General features: G+C 39.4%; 3 protein-coding genes across 9 annotated transcripts; 1 reads left to right on the top strand and 2 right to left on the bottom strand.

Annotated features, from left to right (window-relative positions):
- The first annotated feature begins 6,789 nt into the window (after positions 1-6,789).
- Positions 6,790-9,875, top strand: LOC133717888 (uncharacterized). Of its 7 annotated transcripts, XM_062144638.1 has the most exons (5): positions 6,790-7,591; positions 8,075-8,151; positions 8,194-8,406; positions 8,831-8,898; positions 9,442-9,875. In XM_062144638.1, the coding sequence occupies exons 1-5, from the start codon at positions 7,251-7,253 to the stop codon at positions 9,607-9,609; spliced, it is 867 nt and encodes a 288-aa protein (XP_062000622.1). In that variant the 5' UTR covers positions 6,790-7,250; the 3' UTR covers positions 9,610-9,875. The 7 variants fall into 7 exon arrangements, with proteins under 7 accessions (XP_062000622.1, XP_062000621.1, XP_062000627.1 ...); XM_062144637.1 differs by having other exon boundaries at positions 8,075-8,406; positions 9,442-9,850; XM_062144643.1 differs by having other exon boundaries at positions 8,075-8,366; positions 9,442-9,547.
- Positions 9,876-10,013: 138 nt separating this feature from the next.
- Positions 10,014-11,057, bottom strand: LOC133717890 (germin-like protein 9-3). Its single transcript, XM_062144644.1, has one exon. It carries the CDS (start codon positions 10,863-10,865, stop codon positions 10,272-10,274), a length of 594 nt encoding a protein of 197 aa, XP_062000628.1. The 5' UTR covers positions 10,866-11,057; the 3' UTR covers positions 10,014-10,271.
- A 3,091-nt stretch (positions 11,058-14,148) lies between these two features.
- Positions 14,149-20,034, bottom strand: LOC133716067 (WD-40 repeat-containing protein MSI1). The gene is made up of 6 exons (XM_062142803.1): positions 19,497-20,034; positions 18,622-18,948; positions 18,223-18,375; positions 16,697-16,821; positions 16,503-16,598; positions 14,149-14,626 (listed from the first exon to the last, which is right to left on the bottom strand). Exons 1-6 carry the CDS (start codon positions 19,839-19,841, stop codon positions 14,401-14,403), a joined length of 1,272 nt encoding a protein of 423 aa, XP_061998787.1. The 5' UTR covers positions 19,842-20,034; the 3' UTR covers positions 14,149-14,400.
- Positions 20,035-20,328: the final 294 nt, after the last annotated feature.

The raw sequence follows: 20,328 nt of genomic DNA, 5'->3' as shown, positions 1-20,328 counted from the left end.
AAGTTTTATATAAGCAGAAATATCTGTAAAGTTTGATCAAAAAACAATTCTCATGATTTTAAATTTTTAATATTATAATATATTAGATCAGTTGACATGTAAAATTCTCACTGTACATTAGGGAAACATATAGATTAGCAGTTGGTACATACTTCGGTAAGTCCTAGCTAGGAGCATCTGACCTAGCCGCATCTCTTTGCTAGGGTTTCTCGTGGGAGTTTCTTCTACGACAAAACTTCCAAAACTCAACGTAGGAGATCATGGCGAACTCCTCTTTCTGTATCATGGCCGGATCTAATGGATCTGCTCGGGTTTCTTTTGGTCCGGCTGGATCGGCGGCACTGCAGGATGACCACTGGTACATGGTGGGTCGTCTTCTCGGACCAAAAGCTCGCTTTCCTGGTTTTAAAGGCACAATCTCTTCCATTTGGAGAATCAAATCGGGGCTGACGATCCAAGATGCAGGTGATCGTTTCCTTTTCCAGTTTGAGAGTGAGGCTGACAGAAATCGTTCTCTCCATGGGGGACCGTGGTTCTATAGGAATACGATGCTTATGCTGGGTGGTTATGATGGGGTTGGACCGGTGGAGGCAGTTCCACTGTGGAGTCTGGAGACGTGGGTGGCGGTGAAGGGTTTACCGGTAGGCCTGCGCAATAAGGGAACTAACCCTAATCGGATCAACCATTGGTCAGGTTATTCGCTTTGATCAATCGGCTCTCCGTCGAAGGGAGGAGGAGCAAAGGATCCGGGTGATATTGGATACTCGTCGCCGGATCCGTTCATGGATGATGGTTGAATTTTAGTCCACTGTTGCACTCGAGATCATCCTGATTTTCGAGAAAGTGAAGGGTTTATGTAGGGACTGTGGCTTGTTTGAACATGATGTTATGGGCTGTGATGGTTTCCTAGCGAAGGAGAAAGAGGAGTTGCTGCAGAAGCCGCCGGCTGCGGCCATGGCTGGGTTATCGCTGGAGGCTCAGGGGATGGACGCGGGCTCTGCTGCTGCTTCGGGTGCGAACTTGCTGCAGAAGGGCGTGATTGGTGCTGGTTTGGAAGTGGTGATGGCTCCGGAGTTGGGTGGACTGCAGGTGACCGAATTGCATGGGATGCAGGGGGTAGTGGATGTCCATGCATCTTTGCATGAGGAGGAGTTGAACCCACCTATGAATGCCGATGTACCTATTTGCGTTGGGAAGGTCATGGCAGGGTTGACTGAAGTTAATTGTTTTAAGAATTGGGCATCAATGATACCATCCACTCCTATGATGATATCATTGCAGCAAGCGTCGATTCCTAAGAAGAATGAAAAGAAACTGGAGATGGAGGAGCATGTGAAGAAGCCTCGTAAATGGAAGAGTCAGAGGGATAAAGCTGGCGAGTTTGCTGCAGAGAAAGCCATTGACACGGTGATCCCTGAATTGGATGGGGTGGAACAGGAAGGCGTTATGGAAGGGGAACCTCCCCTTCTAACTCCAAATGTTATTTAATTTTATTTACAGGTCGCAAGGATCAACTCCTCTGAGGATTCATTTTACTATTTTGTTTTGCTTCGGAGGTTTCTGATCCTTGTTTGGAATAATGGTGCGTACTTTTCCTTAAAGGTGGGTGTACTAGGGGTTTCCTGGGTCTTATTCTAGTTTTAGAATAGCTTTTTAGGGTTCTCTAAGGAACGATTCTTTCTGTCAATCTCATAGGGGTGTTTCGTTTTTGTACTGCTTGCTGAATTAATATAATGGGCTGACCTCTTTCTGTTAAAAAAACAAACTGGAATATATGAACCAGCACAAACTTTAATAACTGGAATGGTTGTCAAATTTACATAAGAGATTGCTAGAATTATGCAAACCAAAAGATTCTTCTGACTTTATAGTTCAGGAACCATTGGCAGTAGCCAGCTACTCATGAAGACACTTCTCTGAAGCCAGGTTCCACCTACTTCCAAACAGAAAGGAGACCTGCATCCCCAGTGGAGAATAGCCTCTAGATCCTGCCTAAATCCTGAATTGCCCAAATTTCTTGTTATGCAAATAATCTGCCCCTCTCGGTGATTCTAGATCAACAAATCATCAAATGGCCGTCCTGATAATTAAGTGAGAAATGCAATAATATTTAGCTCGCCATAAATGAAATATGAAGTTAGTTGCTCCTTGTATGGGATAGTCATCCGTTGCTCCTTGTATGGGATAGTCATTCCTGATGTCTTTTGAAGTTATGCACTTTGCTACCCAAGCTTCACGGATACAAATTTTCTGAAAGATCAAAGAAGCAAAACTCTCACTCAAATTCTCAACAAGGTACTGATCTTTTTGTTTTGTCATCTGTTCCAAGTCAGTCAGTGCCACCATGGAAAGTTTTCTAAGCTGTGCAATACAGTCACACGTACACTAGCATATTAGGTTAATCAAACCATGGTTCCGGTTATATGCATTCTTTTGCTTCATTCTTCATGAGGCAAAACAATTTTCAAGGTTTCATCAAAATAGAGTTTCTTCTATGAAACTTAAAAAAAGTGTAAAAAAGCTGTAAAGAATCCAAGGTAAGCAAAATCTACTGATTCCTCAATTCCTCATGAAGTTTGTCTTCGCTCATTTGATTGACTAATACGTTGAGCTGATGATTGATTATCTGTTCTTATCATGAGAGACTTTGGTTCTGGTGGGGGAAGAGGAATCAATGGAAGTATGGAACGAATGCGATTACAAGTTTGGCTCTAGTAATATTGCTTCTGAATTGGTTCAGCTGGCTCCATTACTTTAAGTCTTTCCTGCTTCTATTGAAGTGCCATCATTTTGGATTCATTCAATTATGTTGAGCTAGTATAATCAACTGCCTATTTCTTATCCTTGTTTTGGATCCTTATAGAACACAATACACTGTTCTGCTACTTGATGCATATGCTTGTGCTTAATGCAAAAGCGTACAGATTGATCAAAAGTGTTCTTTAGTAGTACTAGTATATCAGCGCACTATTTCTCCATCAGTTCTTCAGTATACAATAGTAGAAAGGCAATAGCAATATGCTCAATACTGCCATAAGAACTGGGCAAATGATGACATAGAACAGTACAGTCAAACTGAAAATCATCAAGGCATTTATTAAAATTTATAGTTATGAACATTAATATTTTCATATTGCACATACATATTTAGTTCGTTCAGTGATTTAACTAATTCAATATCTTAACAATTTCCAATTTTGCTGAAATTTACAAAAGTTATCTACTCATGGAGATTTAAAAAATTAATAATCGACATGCTCAGTTAACAAATTGTGGCATTCAAATCCATCTCAGTTTTTTACCCACTACCACCTGGAGATTATAGCGAAGAGAGACTTTAAGTCCTCAGGAAACATTACTCCTTTCTAATTACCCACTTCCACCTGAGATTATAGTGACAAGAGAACTTAACTCCTCAGGAAACATTGCTTCGGACCAAAATCATAAACCATAATACACTAACAAAAAATTTGCAACAAGCACTGATAATGACTCACTTCCAACAAAACCTTGTAGCTATAGCAAGGAAATAATGATCACCCACCTTAACAGTCCAACAATACTACAAGAAGTTCAAACCATTAATCGATAAGATAAGAAATGAAAGCAAAAAATGAGATTCAGTGAGTTGGCTTCAATAATCCATCACATGTAGGTAGTATTCAAAATGGACTGGATGACACCGGCCCCAACAGTCTTGGCACCTTCGTAAAAGCAAAAATTGTTCTTTGCTCATTAAACCATGTTTGACATCATTATCATTATCTGAGACACCTTTCCAGTCACATCAGTAGCCCTCATGGTGAATGTCTACAACATATACACAATTTGCCACAAAATCAGTGTCTGGTGTTATGCTACAGACTTAGCAACCACCCTTCTCAGAATATAACCGTTGCACAGAAGCACTATCTTCAATATGCCCATGCTCTTCATTTAAGATTCCCATAGTTTGAATGTCAGTCCTCCACCAAACGGTTCTACCAAGGAGCATGACATCCTGATGCCTTCCAGAAAAAAGGCATATTCTCCAAACTTACCAAGTGACTATCGATCAGTTTCTGTTAAATCCAATAAAAAAGTGACCAACAGCCATATAACGGTTTCGATCACCTGCTTGACAAAGATCAAGTACTGGATATGCTACAATATGTCAAGATGATTGGTAAGAGGTCTAGATGGAGGTCACATAAGAATATATTGAGGTTCCAATAGAATCAGAGAAGTCATTATAATTAAGACTACTGAAACCCAAGCTGACATTGGTAGACAGACATATACTTGAGATCTAATTACTAGAAACATATATAAAGTAAAAACCACAAAACTGCAGCAGCCTGCTGGCCTCGTAGGAATGGAAGGCATGAAATATCAAATCAGGGTCAGGTGTAACGTGATCTCTTGATGACCAGAGATGAACAATAAAGTGAACACAAGAATACAGTCCATATAAATTCAAACTCATATTTCCATACCCTATTCAAAATGATGATTACAACAGCAACACATATATAATTAAGATTAGAATATGGATTCTGGACTAGCATTAATTTCCTGCAATATGTATGCCTACGGAGGATCATTTTTGGTGCTAATCTAGTCCTAACAAACTTTTCCCCATAGAACCAAAATAAAAAATATCACAGAAAGCATGCAATCTAGGTGAAATTTAAAAAGCAGAGGATCATAACTAAACCCAACTAGATTGTCCAAATTATACAGCATGATGGAGAAGAAACTTTAATAGTTTTACACTGTCACATACATACCTAGCTCCCATTGCAAACAAATTAGATCAGTAGCAGCTAATTATTAATTAACATAACAAGTTAGAAGGAGTAAAATTAAGAAGAGACAGCAGTTAGCACCTCGGGTTCAATCTTGAGTTGGCATTGGGTATCGGCACATGGGACATAGGTGGTTGATCTCCAGACACTGGACAATGCAATGCAGATGATAATGGTGTCGGCAGGGCAAGCGAGTAATCAGAGCTTCTTGTTGTTGTCGATGATTAACCAAAAGAGCTGCAAAATCCTCCAAGCAGATAGCACACGTGGGCGTGTGTGTAATAATACGACTATCAAGTCTCACTTGCTGCAAACCGTCAATTGAAGATTTACTCGCAGGAATCAAATTGGAGTCCCTGAAAATAGTGGTGTCCGACACACCCACAATAATAGGGAGGTCGGGGGAGACGGCAGCCTCGACAAACCTGAATAGCTTGCGAACAATAGCCGGATGTTCATGTTGAGGCACACCCATGCTCGAAAGAGACTCACAGATAATCTGTGTATATGAGGATGAGGATGATGATGATGATAATTGGTGCTTCATGTGAGAAAAATCAACCCAAATATCTCTTTCAGCTATTAGAAAATATCTTTCATAAACATCTGGTTGATCCCCCGGACGGGTCCTTAGCCTTACATCAAAAAACTTTAATATGATGAGAAGCTTGTCTTCCTCCAGCTCTGGCCAGCGGTTGGGTTCACGTCTTTGCACTACATGGTGAAAATAACGACAATATCTCTTCCGAGGCATCCTTGCTCTTGCTTCACCAACTCAACCGCTTGGGTTGGATCTGTATATATACTAAATTCTAATCCAACGAGGAGAAGAGAGTACAGCAAGACTGAACCAAATCGACAAGGATTAGGTTTTCTGTTGGGAGCCAAATTAAGGAAAAGAGGAATACAAGAATTTAAAGTTTAAGCTTCATTTTTCATAACCAACTCTGGCAATTCCAGTACTATGATATAGATCTAAACAAAAGAGGACGACGTTAGCATTGGTACAGGACCACCAATACAATAGTGGCATCTGGGCCTAATGGGCTAGTTACAAAAGGGATAAAGTGGGTTACTCCTAACAAGTCCCGCCCCCTTAGGTAGCAGGCCGCCTCGGCTGCTAAACTGTGGAAAACGGGCCATAATTGATTGGGCCTCCTCCCAAGTAGAGTCCTCTTTAGGCATACCCGACACATGAAGTTTATTTCTAAGAGAAGAAGCAACTGCAGAAGCACCACCACTCATAGCTTCCATAAATGACAGACCCTCCTTACGCAGGCAATCATGAGCACTAAGCCCTCTATTCAGAGTATTTGCTTAGGAAGATCTTCAAAAAACTACTGTCTATTCAAACTGAAGAAAAGCATTATCAACAGGATATATACCCCCAATTGGGAGCATGAACAAGAGATCTCATTGGGGAAGAAGCATTGGCTTGTTGTTGCTAAGTAATGGCTCCATCTTGAGGAATCTCAGGGATATGTCCATGTCGCATTTCATCATACTCAACATGGGGAAGGTAAGTTTTGGCTTCCTTTGGATATTTATCCATCAAAAGAAAATGTCTATCCTCGATAGAGTCAATATCTACACCATGCAAGAACCGACAGGGTGGAACAAACAGAGAAAAGTGAGAGAACCTTCGAGAGCACATTTTTCAAGTGATGTTGATAACTATTTGGTCATCCAAAATAATAAAAATTCCCCTTCTAAATTCTATTATTTATTAACAAATTAGATTTTAGTGTCTTTCTAATTGATTATTATCAAATAAATTGCTGAGACGCTAAGCAGAGGAGAGGGAGGGAAGAGTATAAAGTCTTAAAGCCCACATTCATGCATTAATGTCCATTTCAATTGCCAGGCAATAAATGGACATTTTCTTTAACACTAGGCCAGGCCCTGACCCAAGATCCAGTAATGTAGTAGGGGCAATTTTGTAATTACGTTTTGAAATGAGGATTGCTATATATAAACACACATGTATATGAAGATTGTCTTCTCTCCTCTTCTCCTCTTTGCCTCTTCTTCTGTCTGTGAGTCTGTCAATAAAACCTTGAACAAAAGAGGTGCTTGGTATCATCATCTATATATATAAGATGAAGAAACTCATTGTTGGTCCATTTGGCTCTTGTGTTCAATATTTTGTTGCCAAAACCCCTCCTTTCATCCTTCCTATTGTGCACAAAATGATTTCTAAATCAATTGTACTGGCAGATTCAGATAAGTTTATCTCGCGTTTTCTTCTTTTTGCATTTGAGAATTGTGTTTTCCAGCAATCTCGAAATTTAATAGTTCGGTATCGCCGTGAACCTGTTAAGAGCGAAAAATCACGACATACCCAATCCAAAATAGGCCCCCTCCCGTATTTGAGTCCTCGCCTCTTTCCCCCATAAAAACCCTAACCCCAGCCCCATTCTGATCCCTAACCTCCATTCTCATCTCGAAACAAAGCAAATCGCAATGGAGGGCGATGATATTGGCGCGAGGAAAGCTGATGACACTATCGGACGAATGTTGTCTTCCGGCTCAGATTCCAAGCGCGTCTCAGGCTCGGATTCCAAGATCTCCGGCTCAGAAGCCGAGGTCCTTCCTCATGCGGTCTCCGATTCCGGTGGAGTCTCAGGCTCCGATTCCGAGATCTCCGGTTCAGAAGCCGAGCTTCTTCCTCATACGGTCTCCGATTCAGATCTCGACTCAGGCTCGGATTCCAAGATCTCCGGCACAGATCCCGATGTTGTACCTCTAGCTCCGCGCGGTCACGGACGTTCACTCGGTGGTAGCCGCCTTCCAAACTTGGTCAGGTAATTGCTTAGACGACGACTACGTTTTCTATATAAATCTTTTATTCTTTCAAGATTTAGAGTAAGAATTGCTATAAATCTTTTGGTTTATTCATACCAAAGTACTTTCCTTTTTGTTCATTTTGCCCAAGCAGTTTAGTCATAATGCTCGTTATAATTCATTTTATTAAAGCTGTTTAATCATATTGCTCATCACTATTGTATTCAGATGTTTATTAGGCCTCGTGCAGAAGTTTTGTGAGTGTTTTGTTTAGGATTTTAATATGTTCGTTTTGATAGATTGCTTTTTGAGTTGCTGTGTTCTGTGATTGGCTGTTTAAAAAGTGTAATCATAAGACTAGGTTTCGATGAGAATCAAACTTTCTCTCACTGTCGTCCTCTCTTTTGGTACTGAGATTTGATGATATGTGTAAACGAGAATTTTAGTTTCTATGACTTTGTTACTATATGAAAATTTCTAAATGCCACTTTTTTTTATTGTAGACATGGTGCCCGTGGTCTTGGCCACGGCACGGGAGGTCTTGTCCACATCACAGGAGATCTTGGCCATGTTGTAGGAGGTATAGGCCACAGTGCTGGAGGTCGAGGTCATGTTGCAGGAGGTATAGGCCACAGTGCCGGAGGTCGAGGCCACGGTGCTGGAGGTCGAGGCCATGTGGCAGGAGGTATAGGCCACAGTGCTGGAGGTCGAGGCCATTTTGCAGGAGGTATAGGCCAGGGTGCCGGGGGGACGAGGCCACATTGTCATAGGGCGAGGCCAGGGTTCCGGTGGGAGGTATTCAATCAACTACTTTTTAAGATTCGTTGTGCGCCTTGTGAGAGTATATGCATACTAGTATCTTTTAGCAGTTGTTTATATTCAATGCAAACTCAAATTAAATTATTTGTGTGTTCTTATCAAAGACTTTATATAGACTGGTGTGTTTCAGTAGAACCTAAAAAGATTTATAAAGGCAATCTCCCTCCAACTTTCTCTTCAATCATTTGACTCTGAATTTTCATACAGCCCATCTCATAGGAAGCTAAGTTTATTGAAGTATCATCAACAGTGGTCTGTGGATGATACTTAATTGGCTTGTTGGAACATAACTATAAAAATGATATGTTTGGAAGATAGTTTCTAAGCAGTGACCTTTGGTACTTGCTTGCATTTTTTACTTGAGCATATATTTGTTTACCTGCCTCTAGCACATGTGGGTGCTTTCTAATAGATCAAAAATCCTATTCTATTTCTTGTAGGGTTTTGGACCAGTTCACTCTCGAGGATTACTCGGATTCACAGGAATGATGGGGTTTATGCTGTGCAGGTATTACATTGTCATCAGTCCAATACTAAAACTATTCCACTTGTTGAAATTGGAATATGCTCAGATTAGAGAGGCAGCTGATCTTTCTCTACTTGTGTTTTCTTATACAGCAGCAGAGCGGGAAGTTTCATGTGTGATGCCTGCTGTACCATCTTCTGAAGTAAATAGGAACTCTTTGAGATTTGTGGAGCAGCGAATGCTAGATGTTGATTTAGTGTACATTTTGTTGTTTACAAAGCTGGACAAGTCAGAGTCTTACTGCTACTACGGAAACAAGCATATTTTGTTGCACCTTTTGAAGGAGTTATCCTCTCTTGCTTTCTTATGTTCATGTTGTATGAAGTTCTCACTTTCGTGCGTATTTCTATGACTGCTCTGGTGGCTGTACTTCTTGAGGCTGTCAATTACATAAATTGAAGATACTTCCCTAGTTACATAGTCATCCTCTAGACAACTTATTCTCATTTCTATAGGTATTGCAGAATGAAATGTTCTCTGAAACCAAGTTGTATATTGTTCTTTTTCTTTCCCCCTCTAATACAGGTACAAGTGAAGTGTTCACTGATTTATATGGACTTTGAGGGCTGTTCCACCTCCTTAATGTGTTGTGTTGAGTTCGTTGACTTTAAGTCATTTGGATGGAGGAGATATGCAAAGACTTGCAATCCTCTACAATACGACCGACCTCGGAAAGGTCTTCCTTGTTGGTAACGGCAGCCACAAGTAACCTCATTTGAGCTGTTGCTACTTCAACAGCTGCAGTGAAATTGCTAAAACAACATAGATTCCGTCAATCAATTCACAATAAGTTCATGTATAGACTTCGTTTCACAAAGAAATGACGTTTTAGAACAAGATTGATAAACTGAAATGAAATGGTGCTCTTGCTGAACCCGGCCAGGTAAATTAAGGGCAGTGAAACTGGGTGCCAAGGATGACAATTTACTGTAGTGGTGACAATGAAGTACATGTATGCTTTTTAAGTTCTGAATTCTCAGAAGTATAGCTGGTCTTGATAAAAACAATTTCATTCGTTACAACAGAAAGAGAATACATTCTGGACTATTTCAGAGGCTTCTAGCCTTCCTAGTAGTAGTAGTAACTAGTGGCAATGAGTTTAGAATACCTAGCTAGTAATTCTGTTAGTTTTGTTGATCATATATAGAAGCTAAGATCTTATCAATGAATAGATATATTTTATTAAGAAATAGATTAAGACAAAAGTAACATGAATCCATACACATTGAAACAAAAAGAAACGGCAATAATCAAGTAAACAACATTAGAGTAATTAAACAAATCCAGCTTTGCATGTTAGAGAAAACAACATGAATTAGTTATTGGAGTCTTGAATCATTCCGCAGGTAGCTAATTTAGCTAGAGAGGCCAGCCTTAATCTTCTTAATAGTATCAACATCTGTCTTGAAGGATTTGGCAAGGATGACATCGTCAATACCTGAAGCAAAAACAGAAGGTGGCACCGCAACTGCTCTAGCACTTGCACTTCCGAATGCTGCAATGGCGGTGGCTGGCAATTGAGAATCAGTGTTATACTGATAATGTATTAATCCCTTGGGAAATACAAACATATCTCCTGCCTGAAGCTTTTGAGTATACAGATTCATTGTTGTGTCTATTAGGCCTACTTCCAAGGAACCATCCAAAAGGAACAGAAGTCCAGTTGCATCAGGGCGAGTATGAGGTGGGAAGAGTGTCTGTGGAGGCAATTGAAGCACCGCGTATGACACACTCTGGCCATTGAGAGCAGGAAACTCAACCATGCTGGCTTTTGTTGTCTTCAAGGTTTTGGGTGCTTGATCAAATATTCCGCGAAATCCAGTGAATGTAAAAAAACTAGCATCAACTGTTGAGCTGTTTTGTGGGAGTAAAAAGTCTGAAAGGATATCCGGATCACTTGCCAAGACCCTTTTGGAGGTGGCCAGAGCAAGAACTAATATGGTCATCATCAGTAATTGAACCTACCTCATTGTCATAGCCATATATGGTGGATAGTTAAGAGTGGCTAAGATGGTTTTGTTTGTGGACAAAAGCTGACTTGGTAGCATGGTATTTATAAGCCATTGAGGAGCTGCACAGTTTCTTTTTGTGTTGTGGATGATGAAACTATCCATGTTGTTTTTCTGTTTCTTCTTTTGGCCTAATGTCAAAGCCACATGTGAGAAGGCAGCATAGCAATGTACAGAAAGCTGTGTACAGCTAACGAATGAACGTGACTGAACTACTTAAGGATTTTTGCATTGAAAAGCATAGTCTGACTACATTCAGGGTCATATGAAAATGAGTCGAGTTGCAAAGCATATGCCACAAATACAACTCTCTTCCTTTGTTGAAAGCAACAACGTAGGGTATATTCGACATGAATTTGATCATGCAAGTGAAATGTTGTAGTTGCATTCTGCTATGAACATAACCTACAGAACATTCAAGCACAGCTCATTGCGCTTTAGGCTGCTTGTCTTGCATTGCTTTCGGCAACTGGCATCAAAATTTAATATAAGCCAAACATGCCCGCATTAACAGACTACAATCAGTAAAATAGCGAAAAGCCTAGAGTCTCCTTAAAAGCAGTTTCAAGTAATAACAACTTATAGATAGGTCACTTTCGGTTACCTTGTTATTTTCTAAAGAGAAAAATTCAGTCACCGTCCCCAAACTATGCTGCCAAGGTCAATTTGATATCCGAACTCTCAAAAGTATCAATGTGATACCCAAACACGTATTTTGACATCAACGTGATACTTCCGTCAAAAATTCCTAACGGGACCGTCTGTTTGCTGACGTGGCAAACACGTGGGTCCTATGTGATATTTTTATCAGGGGCAGAATAGTCTTTCACTACTAAGTAATTAAAAAAAAAAAAAACACAAAGCTCTCTCTCGCTCTCTCTCTCCGTCCACCCCCCCTCTGATCGGCGACTCCTAAACCCCAAAAACACCAAAGCACAGAGCTCCTCCATCTCTCTCTCTCTCTCGCTCTCCCTCCTCTAATCGGCGACTCTCGTCTGGTTTGATTGGGGAGGGTTCTAATTTGGCGATCACCGAGAGGGCGACGACGAATTTGAGGGCCTCAGTGATATTTTCTGGCGGGAGGGATTGGGAATTTGAGGAAGACTTGGAGGAGTGAGAGGAGAGGTAGGAATTGATGGAAAGTGGGTAAAAAGGTGAGAGAGAGAGAGTGAATTCGGGAGAACCGACTCCAGCCCCCCCTCCCCCTTCTTTCTCTTTCTCTTCTCTTCAGACCCGGAACCCATTTCCGGTGGAATCACCGCCGCCGGCCTCATCACCGGCTATTAGAGGATCCTCTCTTCCTCCTCTTGCATCTAAGGTAAGATTTCTGAATTGGGTAGCCTTGATTTGAGAAGAAATCGAAGAGGGATTTCCAGAAAAGGGGGAAATCGGAGATTCCTTCGATCTCCGGTTTCCGGCGGGTTCCGACCGGATTTCTTTGGGATTTTTGTTGCTGGGTCGAAGCTAACCTTCATCCCTAACCTCTTGCAGCTTTTCATGATCGGTGGAGGAAGATTTGAAGGTGTTTGAGAGTGTGAACAGTAACTGACGAGTTCTTGGTTTTTTTGAGTTGATTTTTCCGGCCAAATCGTTGAGAATTGTTGATTGTTGCAGGTGGGATTCCAATTTTGGGAGTGGAGATGGGAGATTGAAATTTTGGATTAGAAGTTGAATTGTTTGTTCTTGTTTTCTCAATTTGAATTGGATTAGAAGTTGTCAAATTGCTGCATTTGCATGTAATGTGATATTCTTGATGTTGGGGGCGGTAACTGTGGTTGGGGCCGAGCTCACGTTCGAGGCCGAAATCCGAATTCATTTTGGGGTGAGTGGTTGGTGGCTGGTGGCGGAGCTTGCTTCGGAGGTGCGGCGGTTTAGTTAGAACAGAAGAAGAAGAAGAAGAAATGAAATGAAAAATAAAAATAAAAATGAATTAACAAAAACAAAAGGGTAAGTTGGTCTTTTAACTTCTTCTTTTTTCTCTATGTGCTTGCCACGTCATCAAATAACGGAGCCGTTAGGAATTTTTGACGGAAGTATCACGTTGATGTCAAAATACGTGTTTGGGTATCACATTGATACTTTTGAGAGTTCGAGTATCAAATTGACATTGACAACATAGTTTGGGGACGGTGACTGAACTTTTCTCTTTTCTAAACCACCATATATTTTCATTCTCCATAAGGCCACTCAAAAAAAGGAAAAAGAAAAAAAAAGTAAAAAAAATGAAAAATGAAAGGGAGCACAGAACAAGAGAGAAATTATCTTATCCAAATATGGACTAAAGATAAAATTCATGCTATCGAAGATGTTGATCATGAATTCATGATGAGAGAATCAATTTTCATGCTTGGATCAGTGCCACTAGAGTTGTTGGAAAACAGAGAAAAGCCGTTGGAGGATCATGCATGAGTTTCGACTTTCGAGGCTCGATTTGTTGTCATCATTGATCAATCGACAATCCATGGGTATATGTAGACTCAAGCTAGCAAAAGGAACACATCTTCACTGGTTCTCTGTTGAAAGGTGGCCGAACGGCGGGAATCCAACCGAGTTGAGTTTGGCATAAAAGCAGTCATAGATTTTCAGTGGGGAAGACAATTTTCGATTCGGCAGCAGTAGTTTTTCAGTTCATCAGTTCATCGGCAATAGTTTTCCTATTCAAGACAATAGCTTTTTAAAAAATCAAATACTGCACAACTTTATAGTAACTTTTCTAGAAAATAACAATAGCTTTATTTTAAAAATATCAGTCACTATTAAGAGAATGAGAATAGCATTTCAGATACAATTGCATTTTCATAAATTATGCAAATTAAAAATGCAAAGGAATTCTTGTAAATGTTGCATTTTATTGGCTTTGTTGAGAAAAACAATATATGGGCAACTTCAAAGGTAACCTTGTATGTCCTAGTATTACTTGGTGAACCATATTTTTTAAGTACCACCAATATCTCAATCTTTTTAAGTGCCCATCTGCATTCCCTTTAATAAAATTCTGTGATAATTTCGATTTTCTGCTATATTAACTGTCACGTAAAATATAATACAAATAGATGCCCAAAAAGATAGTTCACCTGACATTACTCTCCTAGTAAACATACAAAAACTCGAGATTTCAGTTATAATTGGATTGAATGCCCATGAGAGTCGTTTGAAGTACTTTCAACCGTGCTAAAGCAGTCCAACAAAAACTTAGAAAAGCACCAAGAAAAACACTCATCAATATGGCCAAAACAATTGCAGTTTTTTTCGGAACTTACTTCCATGCCAAAGTACTGCATACAATTACTTAAGCATGGGTCAATACAACGTATACAACACTGATCTAACGTTAAAGAAAAGCACAGATTCTCACATGCAATTACGGGGAAAAATTAAAGTTAAAGAAAAACATAGACAAACAAAGGGCTATGACCCCCTTCTCTAATTAACTTCTTCTGACTACATTGGCTATCTTAAGTAATGAGAAGTTACGCTAAGGCTGCTTTGCCGGTTCTTCAGGTAAATCATCTTCATCATGGTATATATTCTCCGCCATCTGCCAGATCTGCAGTATGTTATCTTCAGCAACACTAGATATAACCCAATCTTCACATGGATTCCAAGAAAAATCAGATATTTTACTGGTGTGACCACCATGAATAAAAAGCAACTCTGGGGGTCCATCTTCCGCATCTTCTGGTGTTTGCTCCTCATCAATTCTGTATAAGAACCCAAAATTGTTAAGTGAAGATATGTTGACATGCAAGTTATAGAATGATACATCACTAGGACATTAAGTACGAGCAACCAAAACTTATGCCATGGTATATCATACATGGCATATGAACGGGAAGTTTATCTCAGTCTTCTAATGTGAGATCTAACAGTGCCTTGGCTTAGGCTTTTGTTTTATGAGCATTATAGCAATTTTAAATGCCAAATGCCAATATCCTGACATGTTGGCCGATATATCTCTTTTATTTTCAGTAACTATTACAGATACTGGGGGTTAACCCGATATCCCAAATGTTATTGCCAATGATGCCTGATTTCGGACTAATATTCGAGAACTATCAGATATCAACAGATGTTGTTTAGAAATGTACCAGATTGGCTGAAACCAAAGTAACGGAAAAGAAGATGGAGACAACTACCAAAACACAAGCTACTAGCTTACTACTAGATTTCCATCAAACAGCCACCTATAGTAGGGTTATATATACTACTGGTTTGAAAATGGTCTTATATAATGTGAAATGGAAATAACAACCTTGCATATTCAATAAGTTCATCTAATCATCCCGTTCACCGTAAGGATAAAATGGAGCTAAAGTGGGACATATGTCTTTCATGTTAAGCATGCATCTCAAACAATTTAGATTACACGACTTAGTAAGACAACTGCATGTATGTAGATGTGCACTCATCACTTTTCACTCTCTTGCTGGATGTATATGGATTTGTCATCTACATCTGTACCAAGATATTGAAAATACAAAATTGTGCATAATTTATCCTTACAATAATGTCATATTTGCTCAATATCGAACTGTCAATGTTTCTTCAAAAGTTTAAGCCTTGATTATATACATTGCTTTTCAATACAAAGAGGATAATGCCTACATTTTCGTCTGTTGTCTAAGGCCGCTACTTTTTCCTTTTTGTTCTGTTTTTTTTTTTCTTTTCTTTTCTGTCTCTTCCTGTCCCTTTTATCTTTTGCTATCTATTTCATGTGCCTCGGTTTTTTACAAGTGGTGCAGTATATCTACTGCCTTAGAGACCAGGATCAGCAACCTCTAATATTAGGAGCAAACTAGGACAGAAACAATAGGATAGGGGATAGAAAACAAGAATTAGGAGTCTCTATGAGACTTCACACCAACAAATCCCATCTCAGGAAACTCAGAAAACTCTGATAATTTTATTCATCAAACCATGACTTGACAAAAGGCACTTACACTCCCATTAACTATCTGTTACGACTCAATTAAAGATGAGACTCAGACTTGTGAGGCTGAAGCATACAAGACTTAATAGAGGAAACTTTAAGGCTCCGAGATCAATTAGATCCAGCCATATGGCTAGAGATGAACTAGATGTTCTCTAACTAAAACTTAGTAATTAATTTGAATTCAATTAATCCAGCGAATTAGATGTTCTCCCTTTCCATTTCTTCCACTCATAAACCCTAAATGGTTTGACAATGATGTCCTCATCAATGAACCAGCATCCTAACCCCCAACTGGAACCAACAGTCTAGCTTTTTTCTACTTATCAAAGTATTCTAACCACGTTCATAATAAGACGCAACAATTTTTATTTTTCTTTTGTGAACATATCTCCCTCTTATAACACAGTTCACTTGATCTGGCTGTCCAGACCAATCATAGTTCCTACCATCTGGGCTACCAACCAAACCACTAAATGCTATAGATTCACAACCCTACATACATGCATGAAATCAGGAAATTGTTTTGTAAGAAAACAGGCACTTAAAATGTTTTGATATCTAGTATAACAGCAAACGATAACGTCAATATCACCTCTTCCTATGTAATAAAATGAAATGGTGCAATTGGTTGGTTAAGGGATTACCTGCTAAGATCCCACACCATCAGTCTCCTGCCAAGACAACAAGAAGCTAAGATAGTCTCATTCTTCGGATTCCAACCGACTTGGAAAACCTCCTCCCTACAAAAGACAGAATTCGAGATTAAGATTTTGCAGACGCATTCTATCAAACAGAAGTGTATCATTTGAAGCTATCAGCTCCAAGGACGGAAACTTACTTATGGCAATCAAAGGTGTGGAGAGCGGTACTGATTTTGCGTAGATCAAACAGCTTGACAGTTTTGTCAGTGGACCCAGTTGCAACCACCCATTCATTAAAGGGATTGAAAGCCAAACAGTTGACCTAATAGAATGTAAGAAAATCTTTTCATCAGTTGAAAAGGAAAAGCATATAACTTTTATATTCTCCAAAACATTCAGGGATATTATATTACTTCAACTTAGTTAGCACTTAGCTCTACACACAATGCAAGCAATGGTGGCATTTGCCAACAGGATGATACATAGCCAATATACAGCCTAAAAGATAACTATTTCAACCATCTATAACAACTTGTTCCTATTAGAAGTTCCGTGGTCCTGAATGAAGTGATAAATCCATTGATAAAGAGTAGTGCCAAATCTCAGAGAAACAGGAAACGCTTTGTATTAAAGAAAAAATTCATCTTGGATCTATTAGAAGTTCTGTGGTCCTGAATGAAGAAACAAATCCATTGATAACAAGTACTGCCAAATATCAGAGAAATACATCTTGGATCTCCAGTTTTTCTTATGATGTGAAGGAAAAAAAATCCTGGATTTTCAACCCAGAACAGAAGTTCATCAATCTTGAATCTGCTTTTTGCTATTTTTCCTCAGCCTTGACTCAAACCCAGGATACAATTCTTCATAAACCTCGAATCATACCAACCCAGAAGTACAAACTAGTGAGTGGGAGAGCATAAGTTAAAGATAGAGAAGATGAGGTACATAATCTCTGAAAACGAGGATAACATAGGAAAATACACGAAAACGATATGGAATAAGAGAGTGAAATTTCCATATGGGTAACGATCAGGATATTTCAATGGATCCAAGAACTGGGTTTTTAAAGCTGCTCTGATCTTACCTGTCAGAGCTGATCACTTAAATCTAGTGGCTGAAAACCATTCGTCTCTTTTTGTCCCTGAATTACAGTCCCCCAGGTGGCAGGACTGTACTTATATAACATCCTAAATATTCTACCTTCAGGAATAACCATGGTTGCCTGAGTCCATCCTAGTCTTCCAAAAAACATTTCCTAACTTTTATAAGTCTTTCCAAGTGTTTGCCAGACAATTTAATTTGTATGAAACAAACTTCAAAAGCTAAGTACTAACTTTGCATACATCCAAACCATGACAACAAAAATTTTAAACAGCAAACTTTGTGTCTGTGTTTATGAAGTTCATTTCTTCTCAAAGCAAATTCTATCACAGGAACAATGGTAAACTCATTGATCCTGGTATATGTGACTGTGTATTTAACAAATGCCTGTGACAATGTAATTCCACTGGTAAAATCACTTCTATTGTTGATGAAAGAGTGGCTCAAAACATTAATTTAGAACATATAGATGCCATTATTAGAATATAAGTAATTTATGATAGAACTGAATCTACACAATTGACTTTTAAACTGTAAATGGATAAACATCATTTATCTATAGCAATGCTGTCCATTTAAATGAGAGGGTGAAGGGGAGAAGGATATTCACATCACTCACCTCACTTTGATGAGCAACTACAGATTGGACAGGCTTGGTAACTGATGGAGTCCGGAGATCCCATATCAGAAGGTATTGATCATCACCAACAGAACCGAATAAATATTCATGCCTCAAATGCCATGCTACATCTTCTACAACACCTTCGTGGACCTAATTCAAAAACGATTTCAAACAACGGTAAACTTCGACATGTCAAATGCATAGAACTGCATATGTATGCAAGTAAAATAACTTTCAAAATTGCATCAAAACCAGAATACTGCAGCCATTCATGTTTAACAGTAGCCTATCTCCAGTTCAGGTGATATGCTTCTTTACCCAATATTAAGAGCAACCGCTTTACACAATCATCAATACATGAAAAAAAATATGTCCCAAATAGATGCAGACAAGTACCTTAAATATCTGAGTAGCCTCCAGGGTTTTGTTCTTAGAATTTGCATTGATATCCCACAAACATATTTGCGCATCATCAGAACCACTGAGTAAATGACCCTGCTTGAACTTACTCCATGATAAACCATATCCTTCAGTGCTATGACCCCTGAGCCTCAAATCAGGACTGCATGCACCATCTAAAGGAGGCTTAGATGGGTGTTTGCTATAATCAAACACAAAAACTTCAGCACTGACAGTTTTTGTGGCAATAATAAATGGATTCTGAGGCATATAACGAGCCCGATTAACCTCTCCATCATGGTTTATTTGCTGGATTATTTGCACCTGAAGAAATTTCATGAGAAAGAAAACTTTAACACTAAACTCACAATAATATTAACAAGCACTCAAAAAATATAAACTGAATATCATGTACTTCAGTCTGATTGGATGTAGGAGGATAGAAACAAAAACAACATACACCAATAAAGTGGTCTACTTCAGATATTAGAGTGGCAATTTGGATTACAGTTAAAAGAATTAAAAATCATAAATTAATTACAAAAACTAAAAAGAAGAGGAAACAAAGAAAGAGTTGGGGTGTTTAGTCCATATGAGATATGCTCAGTTTCATTTCTGTTATGTTTCAATTCAAGTAGGGTTTATCTCAGATTCAAAATTGCTAACAACAAATCTACACTAACCAAAAATAACATAAATTTTCCTAATTTCTTTCAAACTATTCAAATTTCACAACTTCATTGACATTCCAATGCTTCCTCCTCAAAAATTCAAAATCTTTCTCAACCCTAAACACCAAAACCCCTAAAATTTCAAATCTCTAGCCTTTCGCCAAAATTAAACAACTTCAAACCGCAAAAACCAAAACCTACCTTGCCATTAGCGCAGCCGAAACCTCCAGCCTCGGCACGATCATCATCATAATTACGAGCATCGTTCTCCGCGTCCTCCAGCGGCAGCTGGACCTGCGCGAGCATAAGATAATTGGGCTCATTTTCCGAGGTGTGCGTCCCCAATATCATCTTCTGCACCGAGTAGTCCTTCCCCGGCGGCTCCTCCCGGTCCGGCAGCCACTCGACGGTGAGCGACGGCCACTCCAGGGCGTGAGTTATGACCAGATCGTAGAGAAAGGGAGTGTTCTTCTTCCATATCTTGTACTCCTCGTTGACTAGCCTCTCCTCAATCTCGCCCCGCATCTCCTCGTCGTCTTTACCCATGGCCGGTGTCTGAGGCTGAGACGGAGGCGGAGGCGGAGGGGGTCTTGGGATTTTGGGGAGGGGTGTGAGTTTGGGAGGGGGGTTTTCTTGGCGGGAATTTGGCGGAAACAAACCCTAAATGGAGGGGTTTGAGAAGGAGCGAGAGAGTGAAAAGAGAGTGGTTTGGGAAGTAGGAGAGGATCTTCTATACTTAAAAGCCTCTCTGCTGGAGGTTCTTCGGTGTGGGGAGGAATATGTGGGGTTATGATGTTGCTGAGCTACCTTTTATAATTTCTTTTCTTTTTGTTATTTTTTGTGGATGGAGAAAATTTTTTTTTTTTCCTCGATTACAAAGAAAAAAAAATTAGAAGTGAGGAGGTTCTATTCATACCTCTAAAATTGGCATTTGAACCTCCCCACTTAATAGACATTCAACTTACTTTTACAAATAATCAATATGCTATCTACACCTCTCTAATTTTCCCAAAATGTCCATCGTCCAATAAAA

Source organism: Rosa rugosa, chromosome 6, assembly GCF_958449725.1.
Source record: "Rosa rugosa chromosome 6, drRosRugo1.1, whole genome shotgun sequence".
Classification (NCBI taxonomy): domain Eukaryota; kingdom Viridiplantae; phylum Streptophyta; class Magnoliopsida; order Rosales; family Rosaceae; genus Rosa; species Rosa rugosa.
Note: the sequence above shows the minus strand (reverse complement) of the source record. Positions and strands in the feature narration are given on the sequence as shown.